At 66.1% G+C, this 12,084-nt stretch overlaps 4 protein-coding genes across 4 annotated transcripts; 1 reads left to right on the top strand and 3 right to left on the bottom strand.

The window, feature by feature from the left end:
* Nucleotides 1-87: 87 nt before the first annotated feature.
* On the bottom strand, nt 88-2,485 carry MNEG_8920 (acetyl-CoA synthetase; the record flags this gene model as incomplete). Its single annotated transcript, XM_014042611.1, has 6 exons — nt 88-211; nt 688-794; nt 1,047-1,130; nt 1,527-1,664; nt 2,026-2,123; nt 2,428-2,485. 6 exons carry the CDS (start codon nt 2,483-2,485, stop codon nt 88-90), a joined length of 609 nt encoding a protein of 202 aa, XP_013898065.1.
* A 1,615-nt stretch (nt 2,486-4,100) lies between these two features.
* Nucleotides 4,101-6,712, bottom strand: MNEG_8919 (Unknown protein DS12 from 2D-PAGE of leaf Flags: Precursor; the record flags this gene model as incomplete). Its single annotated transcript, XM_014042610.1, has 8 exons — nt 4,101-4,145; nt 4,350-4,518; nt 4,728-4,891; nt 5,093-5,125; nt 5,530-5,676; nt 5,842-5,874; nt 6,200-6,314; nt 6,618-6,712. 8 exons carry the CDS (start codon nt 6,710-6,712, stop codon nt 4,101-4,103), a joined length of 801 nt encoding a protein of 266 aa, XP_013898064.1.
* Nucleotides 6,713-8,122: 1,410 nt separating this feature from the next.
* MNEG_8918 (hypothetical protein) lies at nt 8,123-10,206 on the bottom strand (the record flags this gene model as incomplete). The annotated part of the gene is made up of 4 exons (XM_014042609.1): nt 8,123-8,488; nt 8,707-9,173; nt 9,405-9,554; nt 9,879-10,206. 4 exons carry the CDS (start codon nt 10,204-10,206, stop codon nt 8,123-8,125), a joined length of 1,311 nt encoding a protein of 436 aa, XP_013898063.1.
* Nucleotides 10,207-10,717: 511 nt separating this feature from the next.
* Nucleotides 10,718-11,750, top strand: MNEG_8917 (hypothetical protein; the record flags this gene model as incomplete). The annotated part of the gene is made up of 3 exons (XM_014042608.1): nt 10,718-10,753; nt 10,892-11,625; nt 11,741-11,750. The coding sequence occupies 3 exons, from the start codon at nt 10,718-10,720 to the stop codon at nt 11,748-11,750; spliced, it is 780 nt and encodes a 259-aa protein (XP_013898062.1).
* Nucleotides 11,751-12,084: the final 334 nt, after the last annotated feature.

The raw sequence follows: 12,084 nt of genomic DNA, 5'->3' as shown, positions 1-12,084 counted from the left end.
CCCAAGAACGGCCAAGGCAAGTGCCCACATCCTTGAACGTCGCGACCGCCCCAGCCCCCACCCCCCCCCCCGCCATTCGCCCTCCTCTCAACACCCCAGATATACCCCAGGCGGAGCGCCCACCTCCTTGTACGTCATGACTGTCGAGTCCTTGGGCTCGTTGCCCTCCCACAGGAAGCAGGGCACGTCCCCCCTGCCCGCCTGGACATGCCTGGGGCCGGCGGGAGCGGGAGGGCCCACGCAGGGTGCGGCACGGCGACAAGGGCGTCGAGCGGGCGAACGCGGCCAGCCGGCGCACTCTGCGGCTCCGGCCGTGCTTTGCGGCTGTCATGCAAACAGGTGTGTGCCACTCGCCCCACACGCGCGTGAGCACGCGCGCGCGCATACACACACACACACACGCACACCCATGCACGTACGCGCGCGCGCACACACACACACACACACACATGCGCACATGCATTCTGTTTTTGCTTCTAACTCTCTCTGGATTATACATTCTCTCTCTCATAGCTGCACGCACAAGTCACTTGGCACACCCACCCATGCACCCACCCACCCACAACCTTGCACACACGCGCCAACACACGCACACACACGCACGCACGCACACACGGCCCATGCATGCCTGCAAGCACACCCACGCCCTCTTCTCCCCCACCCCAACCCACACAACCCCCCCCCCACCTGTCGAGGCAGTTGTATGCAATGTTGGTGGTGCCCCCTGTGAACCACTTCACGTAGATCGGGCCCTTGCGCACATCAAAATTCCAGGACGCGTGCTTCTCGTCCCACTAGGGATTCAGGATCCGATCGGCGGTTGAGGGGCGGCGGCATGCGTTTTGGATTAGTGCATGTGCCGGGAAGAGGCGGTGGAGGTGGCGCGCACCGATGCCCGGCAGCAGTCGGAGGCCTCGAGTTGCGCCGGTGGTTCCATGGCAGCGCCCCTTGTCGCGCCACCCTCCCAGCCGCCCACACGACACACTTTGGGCGCCACCGCACGGCCTAGATCGCGAGCCCCGTCCCCCTTCCCACCCCCCTCGCACCTTGTTCTCCCAATGGAACTCCGATGCGATGTCGGCCCAGAAGCCATCGGGGTCTTCAATGGACCGCTGGTACATTTCCTTGTACTGCATGGGTGGTAGGACGAGGGCGGCGGCGGGGAGCCCCAAGTCGAGCGCGCTGCCGCTGCCGCCGCCTCCGTCGCGCCAGCCAGTGCCTGCAGCTCTCAGCGTGCTGCCGCTGCCGCTGTCGCTGCGTCCCCGTATAGCTCCCCTTCCCCCGCTGCCAAACAAGGCCGGGCAGCAAACCGGTGCTGCCGTCCGAAGCGCAACATGCGAGCAAAACCTACAAGGTCGACGCCCTTCCCTGCCGTGCTGTCACCATATGCCTGCGCTCTATCAGCAGCGCTGCGCCGTATCGACGTGACTGCACGCCACATACGGGCTGCCAGGCCATGCAGATTTTGGGGGATGGGGGGCCGATGGTGGCGTCACAGGCCCCCCCAACCCAACCGTCCTGCCCACCTTCGCGACACCGGCCACAAATGGGGTGAACCCGGGGTAGCTCGCGGGCACCCCGCCGGCCTCCACAGCCGCCGCGGGCGGCGCGGGGGCGGCCTCTTTGGCGGCCGGCGCAGGGGCGGCTTCAGTCGCGGCTTGGTCCTGCAGGGTGTGCGGGTACATGGGGGCCATGGGTGCGGTGACGGGGCCGACGCGGCGGGGCGCTTACATGCAGGGGAGAACCCCCAGGTCTGCGATTTCTCTGGTTGAGATTCAGCAAAGGGACATGAAATAATTGAGGAGGGGTTGCCTCAAAGTAGGGGTGTCACCAAAGGTTGCCGAGGAGGGGATGGGAGTGCCCTCATCAGCCAGGCGTCAAGCGCTCCCACACTCCCCCTCCCCATGGCCAGAATATCAAGCAGTCCAGGCATAACTTGAGGATGGCAGTCCTGGCGCGTGCGGTGTCACGGCTTGCACTGGCTCAGGGGGCCTGACGGGCAAGAGGGATGATGCGTCGCCCCACCTTGTCAATCGTGGTCGTCACGCTCCTCTTGCTCGTCAGGGACCGAGTGATGCTGCCCCACATACCCAGAGACTGGTTGAGGGGCTCGGGCTTGGCATCTGCAGGGGTTGATGGCACATTGATGGGGACCATTGCTGTTGTGCGCGCGCGTGTACGCCTGGCGCAGCAGCAAAGCCGCACAAGGTGCGTGCTCAGCGCGCGAAGACCATGTACGTGTGTTTACAACATATGGAGCAATCAATCAATGCGTCAAGGAGTCATGAAAATGCTGCATGGAGACAGATCAACGCCAAACGATCTCCGTAAGGTGCAGCCCCGTGACAGCTGACGCCCACAGGGAGGCATAAAGCAGTATAAGATCGGCATAAACAATTATGCAGGGCGCCACCCTGCCGCGCTCACCACCAGCGGCCTGGTTCTCCGCCTCCGCGCGCTTCCTGCGCAGGTGCCTGAGGAACATGGTTGCTATCCTGTGGACTGCCGGTTCTCAGCGTGGACGATACGCTGGGTAGGGCACGCCAGGAGGACTAACCGAGTCCTTTCGGCGTATTTGTCGGCTTTTGATTGAATAATGAAGCTTCCAACGTCGGATGAAGAGTTCAGACTGTCGGCGAGCATATGCAGCTTGAGGCTCGTGCAGGCGGCCGCTGACTCGGGGACTCGACTCGCATCGTCCAGGTGGCGCTTTGACGGGTGACCTGGGTGCCCCCTCGCCTGCTCCTGCTCCTAGGTGCGGTTGCACACCCATGAGCATGTCGACCGCATTGCAGCGCGTCCCTACACTCCGAAATGCGCGAGGTCTTGATCATGCTTCACATGTTGCACGCCTGCTGTCTAACAACACAGGGACAGGGCCAAGCGGCCAACGGCCACGGGCGCTGCATCATGCAGGATGTCCAGGCACTTTTCTGCCTGGAGGCCCTGGATCTTCAGTGACCCATGCATGGCTATCATGATAAAACACGTGCGCCAATGGGCCGCCCCTGACGAGTCAGAGCGGAGGCATTCGCCTGCAGAGCAGTGGCATCGCCGCCGTCGGCGACCTCGCGCCCCATCATTGCGCCCACGGAACTGCCGCAGACACATGACTGGTCGCCCGTGCAGCCAACAGTGTGTGGGCCCGTGAATGGTCAGATTGCTGCCGTCAAGATGCGATGACTGGGGCCAGGCACGCTTGGGCCCGCCATGATGCTGTGCTGCTCCACTGCTACCAGTCAGGCGCACCTGGCAGCAAGAGCCACCCTGATGCCCCTCGAGAGCCACGCTGTTGCACCTCACACGCCGCAGTCCCTAGCCCCGCACCCTGCCTGCCCCCGAGGCCCATGCGCAATCGATATTACAGCGCACTGCAGCCGCCCATGGGCCAGGACTTGCTCACTCAAGAAGAGTGAAAGCAAACGCGGTGCATAGCAGTTTGGAACGCCCTGCGGCCAAGGCGCCCCGCAGCGCAGCGCGGAGCGGCGCTCGGCTCCCCGTCCAGAGCATGAAGACAAGAGACACTGGCGCAGGGGACACGGGCGCTCCTTGACGGTACAAAGCGCGCAGCGCGCAAGACCCTACGCGTGCCACGACTGGCCCCTGCGCACCCGAGCACCCGCCGCTGCCACGGTTGCGAGCGGACGCCAGTCGGCGGCGGTGGGGGCCGGCAGCTGCAGCGGCATCAACAGCATGGGAGGCTTGGCCGTTCCTTGGCCCGTGCACGTGTTGGCGTGTGTCCCATTCCCATCCGGCCCTCCCAGAACCATGCTGGTGTGGCAACGCCCTGGCAGCCTGGCACGCTAGAGCGCAGTTTGAAGGGCAGCAATCCAAGCAAGCTGTGGTTTTGGGGGAGGGTTGTGTGAGGTGACTGCTTGAGGGTGCTGGGTGAATCTAAAATAGGTAGGATCATGAGTGACGGGCTCTGATTTGCGCACCAGACTTGGCGCTCTGATGCGTTGTCGCTGCCGGCATGCCGGTGGCGGACGGAAGCCCCAGAATGACCAGGGGGCCGCGGCTCGGACGCGGCCGGCAAAGGCCGCACCCCTGCGGCGCGCCGCCCCGCCGAGGGCCGCGCCGGGCAGCTGCTCGCCGGCTGCTCAGTAGCTCTCCTCCTTCTCCACCTCAGCGAGCGAGAGGTAGTACTGCGAAGCAGGGGCGGCGGCGGGAGGTGCGACACTTACATACTCATTACATGGCACTCGCGTCAGCGCGGGCCGCGAGCAAAGAAGGCGTGCATTCGCTGCACCACAAACGGCCCCAACGGTAAATCCCCCTCCGGCTACGCCGTGTGACCCTCATATATTCGCAGCAGCCAGCCCCCAGCCGCCGCCGCCCCAGCGCCCCACCTGCAGCGCGTTGGTCACGAGCTGCACCATGGGCCCCGGCAGCGGCTCCCCGTGGTACGTGATAAACAGCTCGTCGCGCGCCTCGTCGCCAAAGGTGTCAATCTCCGCGCTGACCACGTTCACGTTGATGTCCTTGAGGACACTCACGACGTCCACCAGCAGGCCGGGCCTGAGGGGGTGTGCGGAACGACGTTGATCGACGACATGATGATGAGCAAATTGGGGTTGGTCGATTTGAGCGGGAGAGAGCAACACAGGGGAGCAGGCAGTCTGGGGTGCCGCCGCACAGGACGTGCGGGGGCCCGTGAGGTAGGATGTGCGGTGTGTGGCTGGTGTCGCAGATGGGTGGCGGCGGGGCGCGGGGCCGCGCGGGCGCACCTGTCGCGCGTGGAGATCTTGCAGACCGAGCAGCTGCCGTTGTCCGCCTCCGCGACCTCGATGGTCGTCTGCACCACGCTGCGCGCCTTGGGGCCGAGGGGGGACGTCGAGTCGCGCGACGAGGAGCGCGCGGGCTGCCCGGCGGCCAGCGCCTCGGACGACTCCTGCGGGGCGGGGGCGCGAATTCGTCGGAAGCGCGCGTTGGCCTGCTGTGGCTTCGGAGCGGTGAGGCGCATTGGCTGCGAGTAGCAACGCCCCCGCTCTGCCACCAAGAAAGTCCTGGGGTGTACACGAGGGGTTGCGAACACCACATCCCAGACCAAAAGTAGCCCCCATGCACAGGGCCAGCGTCAGGCAAGACGCACCGGGTGGTAGTAAAGCAGGTTGTTGATGATGGTCTGCGGGGCGGGGGCAGGAGTTCAGGGGGTGCGGTGTTTGGCAGGGCAAGGGTGCGGGAGGCGATGCCAGCAGCCCATGCTGGGGGCCCGCCGCCGCGCGGTGCTTCGCGCGGCTGCTGCGCCTGCTGATGCTGCGGTCTACGCGCCTCCTCGCATGTGAGACATCGGGTGTCTCTGTTGGCTGGCCAGCCCCGCCGCACCAGACGCTGCCCGCTTCCGCTTCGCCCCCACGCCAGCGCGCCCAAGCGCCGGCCGTACCCACCCAAGCTGTGTCCCCTCACAGCTGCCACAGCACTCCTTCCGCACCGCCCCGGCTTGGGACCCAAACTTAAGTCAACCCCCAGACTGTGGTCGGGACCCCGCGCCCCCCAGATCAGACTCTGCCCACAATCAGGCGCCCGCACCATGCGGATCTCCTCGATCTGCGCGCTGCGCGTGATCTTTTCGCTGGTGGTGGCGTCTGTGATGTAGAAGGTGTTGGACTTGCGCCCGGGCGCGCCGTCCAGCTTCGCGCGGCGGATGTTCAAGCCCAAGTTCTTGAGGGACGTGATCTGCAGCAGTGCGTTAGGGGCGCCTTTTAGATGAACCCACAAAAACAGACAGGGTGGCGAGTCCCAGCAGCGCCCATAGGATGGAAGGCACTGCCAGCAGTGCAAGATTGCAGATGGAATGCAGCCAGCGGTGCAGTTGTGGCACTGGAGTGGCAGCACGCTCACCGTGTCCAGCAGCTCGCCCAGGCGGTCCCCAAACTGCGGCGCAGTGGGGCGCGGCGCGGGTGCGAGGTAGGTGGGGCAGGGCGGGTGAAGACAACCAAGCAGCAGCCCCATGCAGCCACGCTGTACATGTCGCCGGCCTTGTGGCCCCCATGCTAGGGCAGCGGGGCTGGCCACCTGCAGGAGCGCCATTGCACGCCTGCTGCTCGGCAGGGTGGGATGCGCTCCGCCGCATGCGACTGTGGCGTCTGAGCAGCTCGCCGCTAGCTGCAGCAACCCGGCGGAATGCCTGTGTGCTGCGCCACACTTGCTAATGCTGCCACGCGGCCACTGCTACGCCGCCATAGCAAGCAATACACACCTCCACGGTCACCACAGTGGCGAAGGGATCCCGGATGTTGTCGATTTTCACGACAGGCTTGGGGATCGCCGCGTCGGGTGCGGCGGTAGGTGCGCCGTTGGTGCTCACAGCAGCCCTGCGAAGCCATCCCGATGCAATCGTTTATCGCAAAACAATGATCGAAGCATACCTCAACCAGCTACGCGAACAGGGCTTCCGGTGAGATCGCCCTGTGCTCCGAAAAGGCCCTTCCCGGGGGCGTTAAATGCCAGTCATACCTGACGCTGCGGCCGCTGCTTGAGGCATGGCTGCTGCTGATAGCAGCACGCGCGTCTGCAGTATGCCTGCGATGGGCGGCGAGGGCTTCCAGTTGCATCGTTGCTGCATGCCACGTTGACAGCGCGAAGCCAGCGTGGCCCGGGGCGACCGCGTTCCACACCTGACGACACGAGGAGCCAAACCTATGGGGCGCCCCGCTGCCCGCGACTTGCTGACACCGGGGCAGACGATGCCAGTTATGCTGCAGATCGACATGATGGCTGCGGCCTCTCAATAAGACAGGTGTTTGTTGTGTGTGCCAGCGCGCTTACAACAGTATGTATGATCGCACGTGTCCAGCACCCGCCTTTGATGCTGCTGGTCTTCACACGGTTTTCAGGTTCGCATGCGACACTTCCCAACGGCCACCAGCTCGTTCTGTGTTGCTATGATCCAATGAACCCAGAGTTTGTCAATCTGGTCTATTTGTACACATCGCTTGCGCACACGCCCTGCACCAGCAAAGTGCTGCGGGGCAGAGTACAGTACGGTAGTACCCGGCACAGTCGCTCCAGGCTGCGCTTGGTGACTCGACGCGCGCTCGGCAGCCCAGAGGTGCTGGGATGCATGGATTCTCTCACGAATACTCTTGAATCGCTGGAATCTTGAACACCTCCAGGTTGCTACGTGCGACTTGCGGTCAACCTTTGGCTGCAACGCGGTCAACGCAAAGTCTGCGGTCGTGCAATAATCTTCAGGACGCCTCGCCCCAGCATGTGCCGCGTGCTAGGCCAAGATGGCCTGCCCACCTCTAGAGCCCAGGTGGGATTCCCTAGGCAGGATGATATTCCAGCCACAACATGGTCCCTTGAAGATCAGCGCACTCCTTTGAGTGTGCACCTGCGTGAAGAGTTGGCAGCGATGAAACACGCTCCTGTTCGATCTATTCGATCCCATCCAACCCTGTCTCTATTGTTTCAAGTCATCGGACCTATCTTTGCATCACCCGTGCCATTCGCACAACACAGCCAGTTTGAGGCTGGCCTGGTGGTTCACCCCAATGGTAAGGCGAAGTGGGGATAAGCAGCATGGTCGCAACAAGCTGCAGGGCGCAAAAGACGTTAAACCGCAGGTGATAAGCCTAGTAGGGGATTGTTTTGCCACCCTGCGGCACGGCGGAGGTCCACGGCTGGGCCGCAGGGCTGTTCGACCAGAGGCATCACGCATCGCTGGGGGTTGTGGCACTTGAGAGGTAGCTTACACATTGCCGTAGCATCCAACACCAGCGGATGCAGGAATGCTACCAGTATACCGTTATGTAATGTCAGGGCGCAATTGAGGTCGATATGAGAACAAGACGCCGTCACATGGACGGCGTCACATGGACGCCACGGGACGCCGTCACATGGACGGCGTCCCGTGCGCATGCCGTATGGGTGCAGTTGGCCCTGGAGCTCCTGTGACACGTTGCAACAGCGGCGCTCTGCATGCACCAGATAGAGCCCACTTGCAGTAAAACGGACTTACAGAATGTGCAAACAAAAGCATGCGTGCATGCCTGGACATTCCGACACGTGTTTATGCGTGGGTGACAAGACCAGCAGAATTGGCGAGGTGCCAAGCTGGCTGATGGTCGAGCCTATGCGCCTGGCTGCTGTGGATTTCCTGCTGCTCCTGCTGCTGCTCCTACTGCTGCTCCTGCTGCTCCTGGTCATTTTCCTGCGTCTGCTGCTGCTGTTGCTGTTGCTGCTGCGTCTGCTGCTGCTGTGCGCCATTCACCCGCGGCGGCGGCGGCGGCGGCGGGTAACGGAGCGCGAGCTGCGGCGCCCCCGCGTGCCTCGCGGCCTTGGCCGGCCGCCCGGCCTCCCCATCAACCCGGCCACCGCCCACCTCTTCGGCGGCCTCGGCTGCCGGGACAAGTGGGTAGCGCTCGCTGCCCTCCTGACCGGGCAGCAGCACGATGAGCGTCGGGAACTCTATGATCGCTTTCCCGGCCAGCTGCGACCTCAGCGAAGCGTCCACGTCCAATTTGTAGTAGCGCGGCGCGTTGGCCTTTGGAGAATGCGAGGCAAGGGGGACGGGGTCAAGAGGGGAGAGCATGGCGAGTAAAAGGAGGTGAGGGCGGGGGAGTTGAGGCGGGCTGCGGGCTTGGAATGACAGGGGGTGCAGCCTCCGCTCTGCTTGGCTGATGGGACGCGCAGGACGGCGGCGCTCGATTCATGCAGAGTGGGTTGCCTTCACATTTTGACACCGGCCAGCCAGTAGCTCACCGGGCAGTGCTCCTGCCGCATCAGCACAGGGAGAGCACCCGCGTCCCCGCCGCGCGCCGCGACCGCCTCGACATACGCTCTCAACGCGAGCTGCCGAGCGCCGGCGCCTGGCGCGTTTGCCAGATGCGCCTCGAGCAGCGGCCGCAGCGGGCGCTCTTCGTCGACCCGCGCATCCACCAGCACCAGGCCCCTGCCGCCGGCCGCGGCTGCTGGCTCCTTTGCGTGCGCCGCCGACACAGGCGAAGCGGGCCCCGGCCGCTGCTGCGGCTGCCACCGCTGCGGGTGCTGCTGCCGGTGCTGTTGCTGCTGCTGCTGCTGCTGCTGCTGCTCCTGCTGCTGCTGGGCCTGCGCCTGGGCCGCGGCGGCCGCCTCGGGGTCAGCCTCGGGAAACACCCACTCCACGCGCCACAGCAGCTTGCGGGCACGAAAGTTGTAATAGGTCGTGCTGTCGCGCCGCCGCTGCATGCCTGCGGGGTTGTTCAGCGGCGGACTCGCACGTGCCAGCGCTGTTGCTGCAAGGCTGGCCCCTCGAGCGAGCGGCACGCCACTAAGCCGGTCACGCGCAGCATCCCCAGGAGCCCGCAGTGCAAGGGGCACAAGGCGTTCGACGTGCGCTGCTCGCGCATTCAAATACGGTACTGTCCTTCCTGATAAGAGGCAATTGGCGATCCAGCGCCCCGCGCGGCGCTCTGCCCCACCTGGTGGCATGATCATGAGCCGAACGCCGCGCAGCCGCGCCTGGTGGATCAGGCCCGACAGCGCCTGCGGCAGCTGCGGCCGCGGCGCGGGCGGGCGGTGGCGGCGCGCGTTGTCGTCGGCTCGGGAGACCTCCTCCAGTAGCTTGTAGTCTGGGGAGGGGGGGTTGCAGCGCGGAGAGCGAGCATGCCGATGACGTGGCTGCGCGCAGTCGTTGTTGTTCAAAGGAGGGTGAATAGGCAGGGCGGCAGAGGTGACGACCGGGCTGCCTCCAGGCGCCTCGCCGCCCCTCGCCCGTGCGCCGCCGCCAGGGCGCGCCCTGGCACCGCGGCTGTGAGGGCGGCGGCGCGGGCTGTGCTTGCGCGCCGGGCGGGCGCCAGCCCCGCTTCTGCTGGGAGCGGAGGGGAGCATCACGTGCGGAAGCGCTGCATGCAGCTGCGGCGTGACCATGGCAAATGGAAGCCTGGATGGCCCACCTGAGACGAGCTCGCGGTCACCAAACTCGCTGAGCGGCACAAACGCCAGGCGGTCCCGCTTGCCGCTGCATCCCGTGTCGTCTTTGTGGCGCCGCACACACTCAACGCTGCAGCTGCGGACGCCGCAGCCTGGGCAGCGGTACTTGTAGGGCTGCTGATCGCACACGCCGCAAGGGCTCGGCTGCTGCGGTGGCGGCGGCTCTTCGCCGTCGTGCCTCGCGCCAGCCTCGTCCGCCTGCTGCTGGTCCTGCTGCTGTGGCTGCTGCTGTGCCGGACTTTGTTGGGGCTGCTCCACACCCTCGAGCGCTGGCCGCTGCAACTGTGCCATGCTGTGGGCACTAGGGCCCGGCGTTCTGCTAGGGGTGGCGGCGGCGGTGCAGCGGAGTACTGTATGCGGCAAGCAGCTGCTTGCCGTCGCCAGCGGCACGAGCTTCGTGGCCGAGACTTGTGCAGTGTTGTGCTTGTTTGGAGGTGCGACGCTTTATGGTGGCAAGAGAGCGAGCTCGACCGCCAAAAACAGCTGCTCGTGCAGGTGAAGGTATGGGTGACTCGTGCGGGTGTACTAGTGCTTTACCATACTCTTACAATTGCTCATCCTGGTATCATAACATAGATACGGTGTTGCAGTACTGCAGGCGGCCCTTTCGGCCAGTCCCGGCGGCATCATGGACCATGGGGCGAGCCAGGCGCTGCTACCGGCCTGGACTGCGTCGTTGATCAAGGGCAATACTCGTGATGCCAAAGAGATAGCGCAGGCACTCAGATCGCAGCCGCTCCTACACGAATCGGCTTGTATCGGGCAGCAAGCGGCGACAAGGGGCAATGTGGTGGCTGAATTCATGGATGCGGCATCACAGACGGTGGCTAAAGCGTCGGTGCGTCTGCAGTGGCCGGTGGCGGCGTGCCGCCTGAGCTGCGCCGCCTTGAATGGGCGCCACTCCCGGATCGGCTTTGCAGGGAATTATGCGGAACAGCGTGCCTTGTCTCACTTGGACCCCCGTTTTGCGCTGCAGGGGGACGACCTTGCGCGAGCGCTCACGCTGCTGGCGGCCGTGGTCGACGGCTGCGACACGGCCGCACTGCTGCACCGCCTGCCCGTGTGGGTGCCCCTGCTCGGGGAGGCCCTGCGCCGCGCCTGCACCAAGCAGCCCAACGCCGCGGCCCCGGCCCGCGCCGACGCGCCCCCCGCCGGGGCAGCCGCGGCGGCGTGCCGCGCCCTCGCGTCGCTGTACCGCCGCCTGCAGCCGCTCATGGAGCTGCCCGGCGTGCGCCGCGAGGCGGTGGCCGGCGTCTCCCGTGCGCTCCAGCTCCTGCTGCCGGTCCTGAGCGCGCCGCTTGAAGGCGGCGGCGGCGCGGCGGCGGAGGCGCTTGAGCTACTGCGGCTCTTGATGGAGGTCGCGCCCGCCAGCCTGCGGCAGCACCAGGCAGCCCTGTCGGCGCAGCTGCCCAAGCTGCTCCGCGCCGCCGCCGCCGCCGTGGGTGCAGCGCCCGCGGGCGCGCCAGGCGCGCAGGCGCGCGCGCTGCTCGCGCGCGCCGCCGCGTGCGTCGCGCTGCTGCCGCGGCTAGCGGGCGATGCGGCGGCGTGGAGCGAGGGCGCGCGGGGGCTGCTTGTGTCGTGCCACGCGGTGCTGGACTTCATGACCATGGGGCTGGAGGGGCCGCAGGCGGACCCGCACGCACGGGCGCTGCTTGCGCGGCCTGGCAGCGCGGCGGCAGGCCAGCAGCAGCAGCAGCAGGAGCACATGGGGTTGATGCCCGAGTATCCCTGGGAGTCGGAGCAGCCGACGACCGGCGGCGCGAGCAAGGCGCCGCAGCAGCGGGCGGCGGGCGCGCTGCTCGGCGCGCTGCTGTCGGCCCTCGAGGCGGCGCTGACCGGCAGCTACCCGGCAGCTGCGCCCCTGCCCGGCTTCCAGGTGCTGGCGCTGTCGTCGCGCCTCGTGTCGCTGGACGCCGGCGCCGCCGCCGCGGCGGGCGCGGTGCCCTTATCCGCGTCGCGCTTCCACGAGCTGCTGCTGCAGCAACCCGCCCTCCACATTGCCGGCTGGCGCCTGCTGCGCCTGCTGCTCGCCTCTGCGCGCGGCCAGCTGCTGCCGCTGCTCGGCGCCGCGGCGCGCGTCGCGGGCGGCGGCCTGCGGGCGGCGCGGCTGGGCGGCGGCGGCGCGCTGCTCGCGCGGCCAGCGGCAGGGCGGGAGGCGCTGTATGCGGC

This window comes from Monoraphidium neglectum (assembly GCF_000611645.1).
Source record: "Monoraphidium neglectum strain SAG 48.87 unplaced genomic scaffold scaffold01757, whole genome shotgun sequence".
Classification (NCBI taxonomy): Eukaryota; Viridiplantae; Chlorophyta; class Chlorophyceae; order Sphaeropleales; family Selenastraceae; genus Monoraphidium; species Monoraphidium neglectum.
The sequence above is the reverse complement of the archived record's forward strand: the minus strand, read 5'-3'. Positions and strand labels throughout refer to the sequence as shown.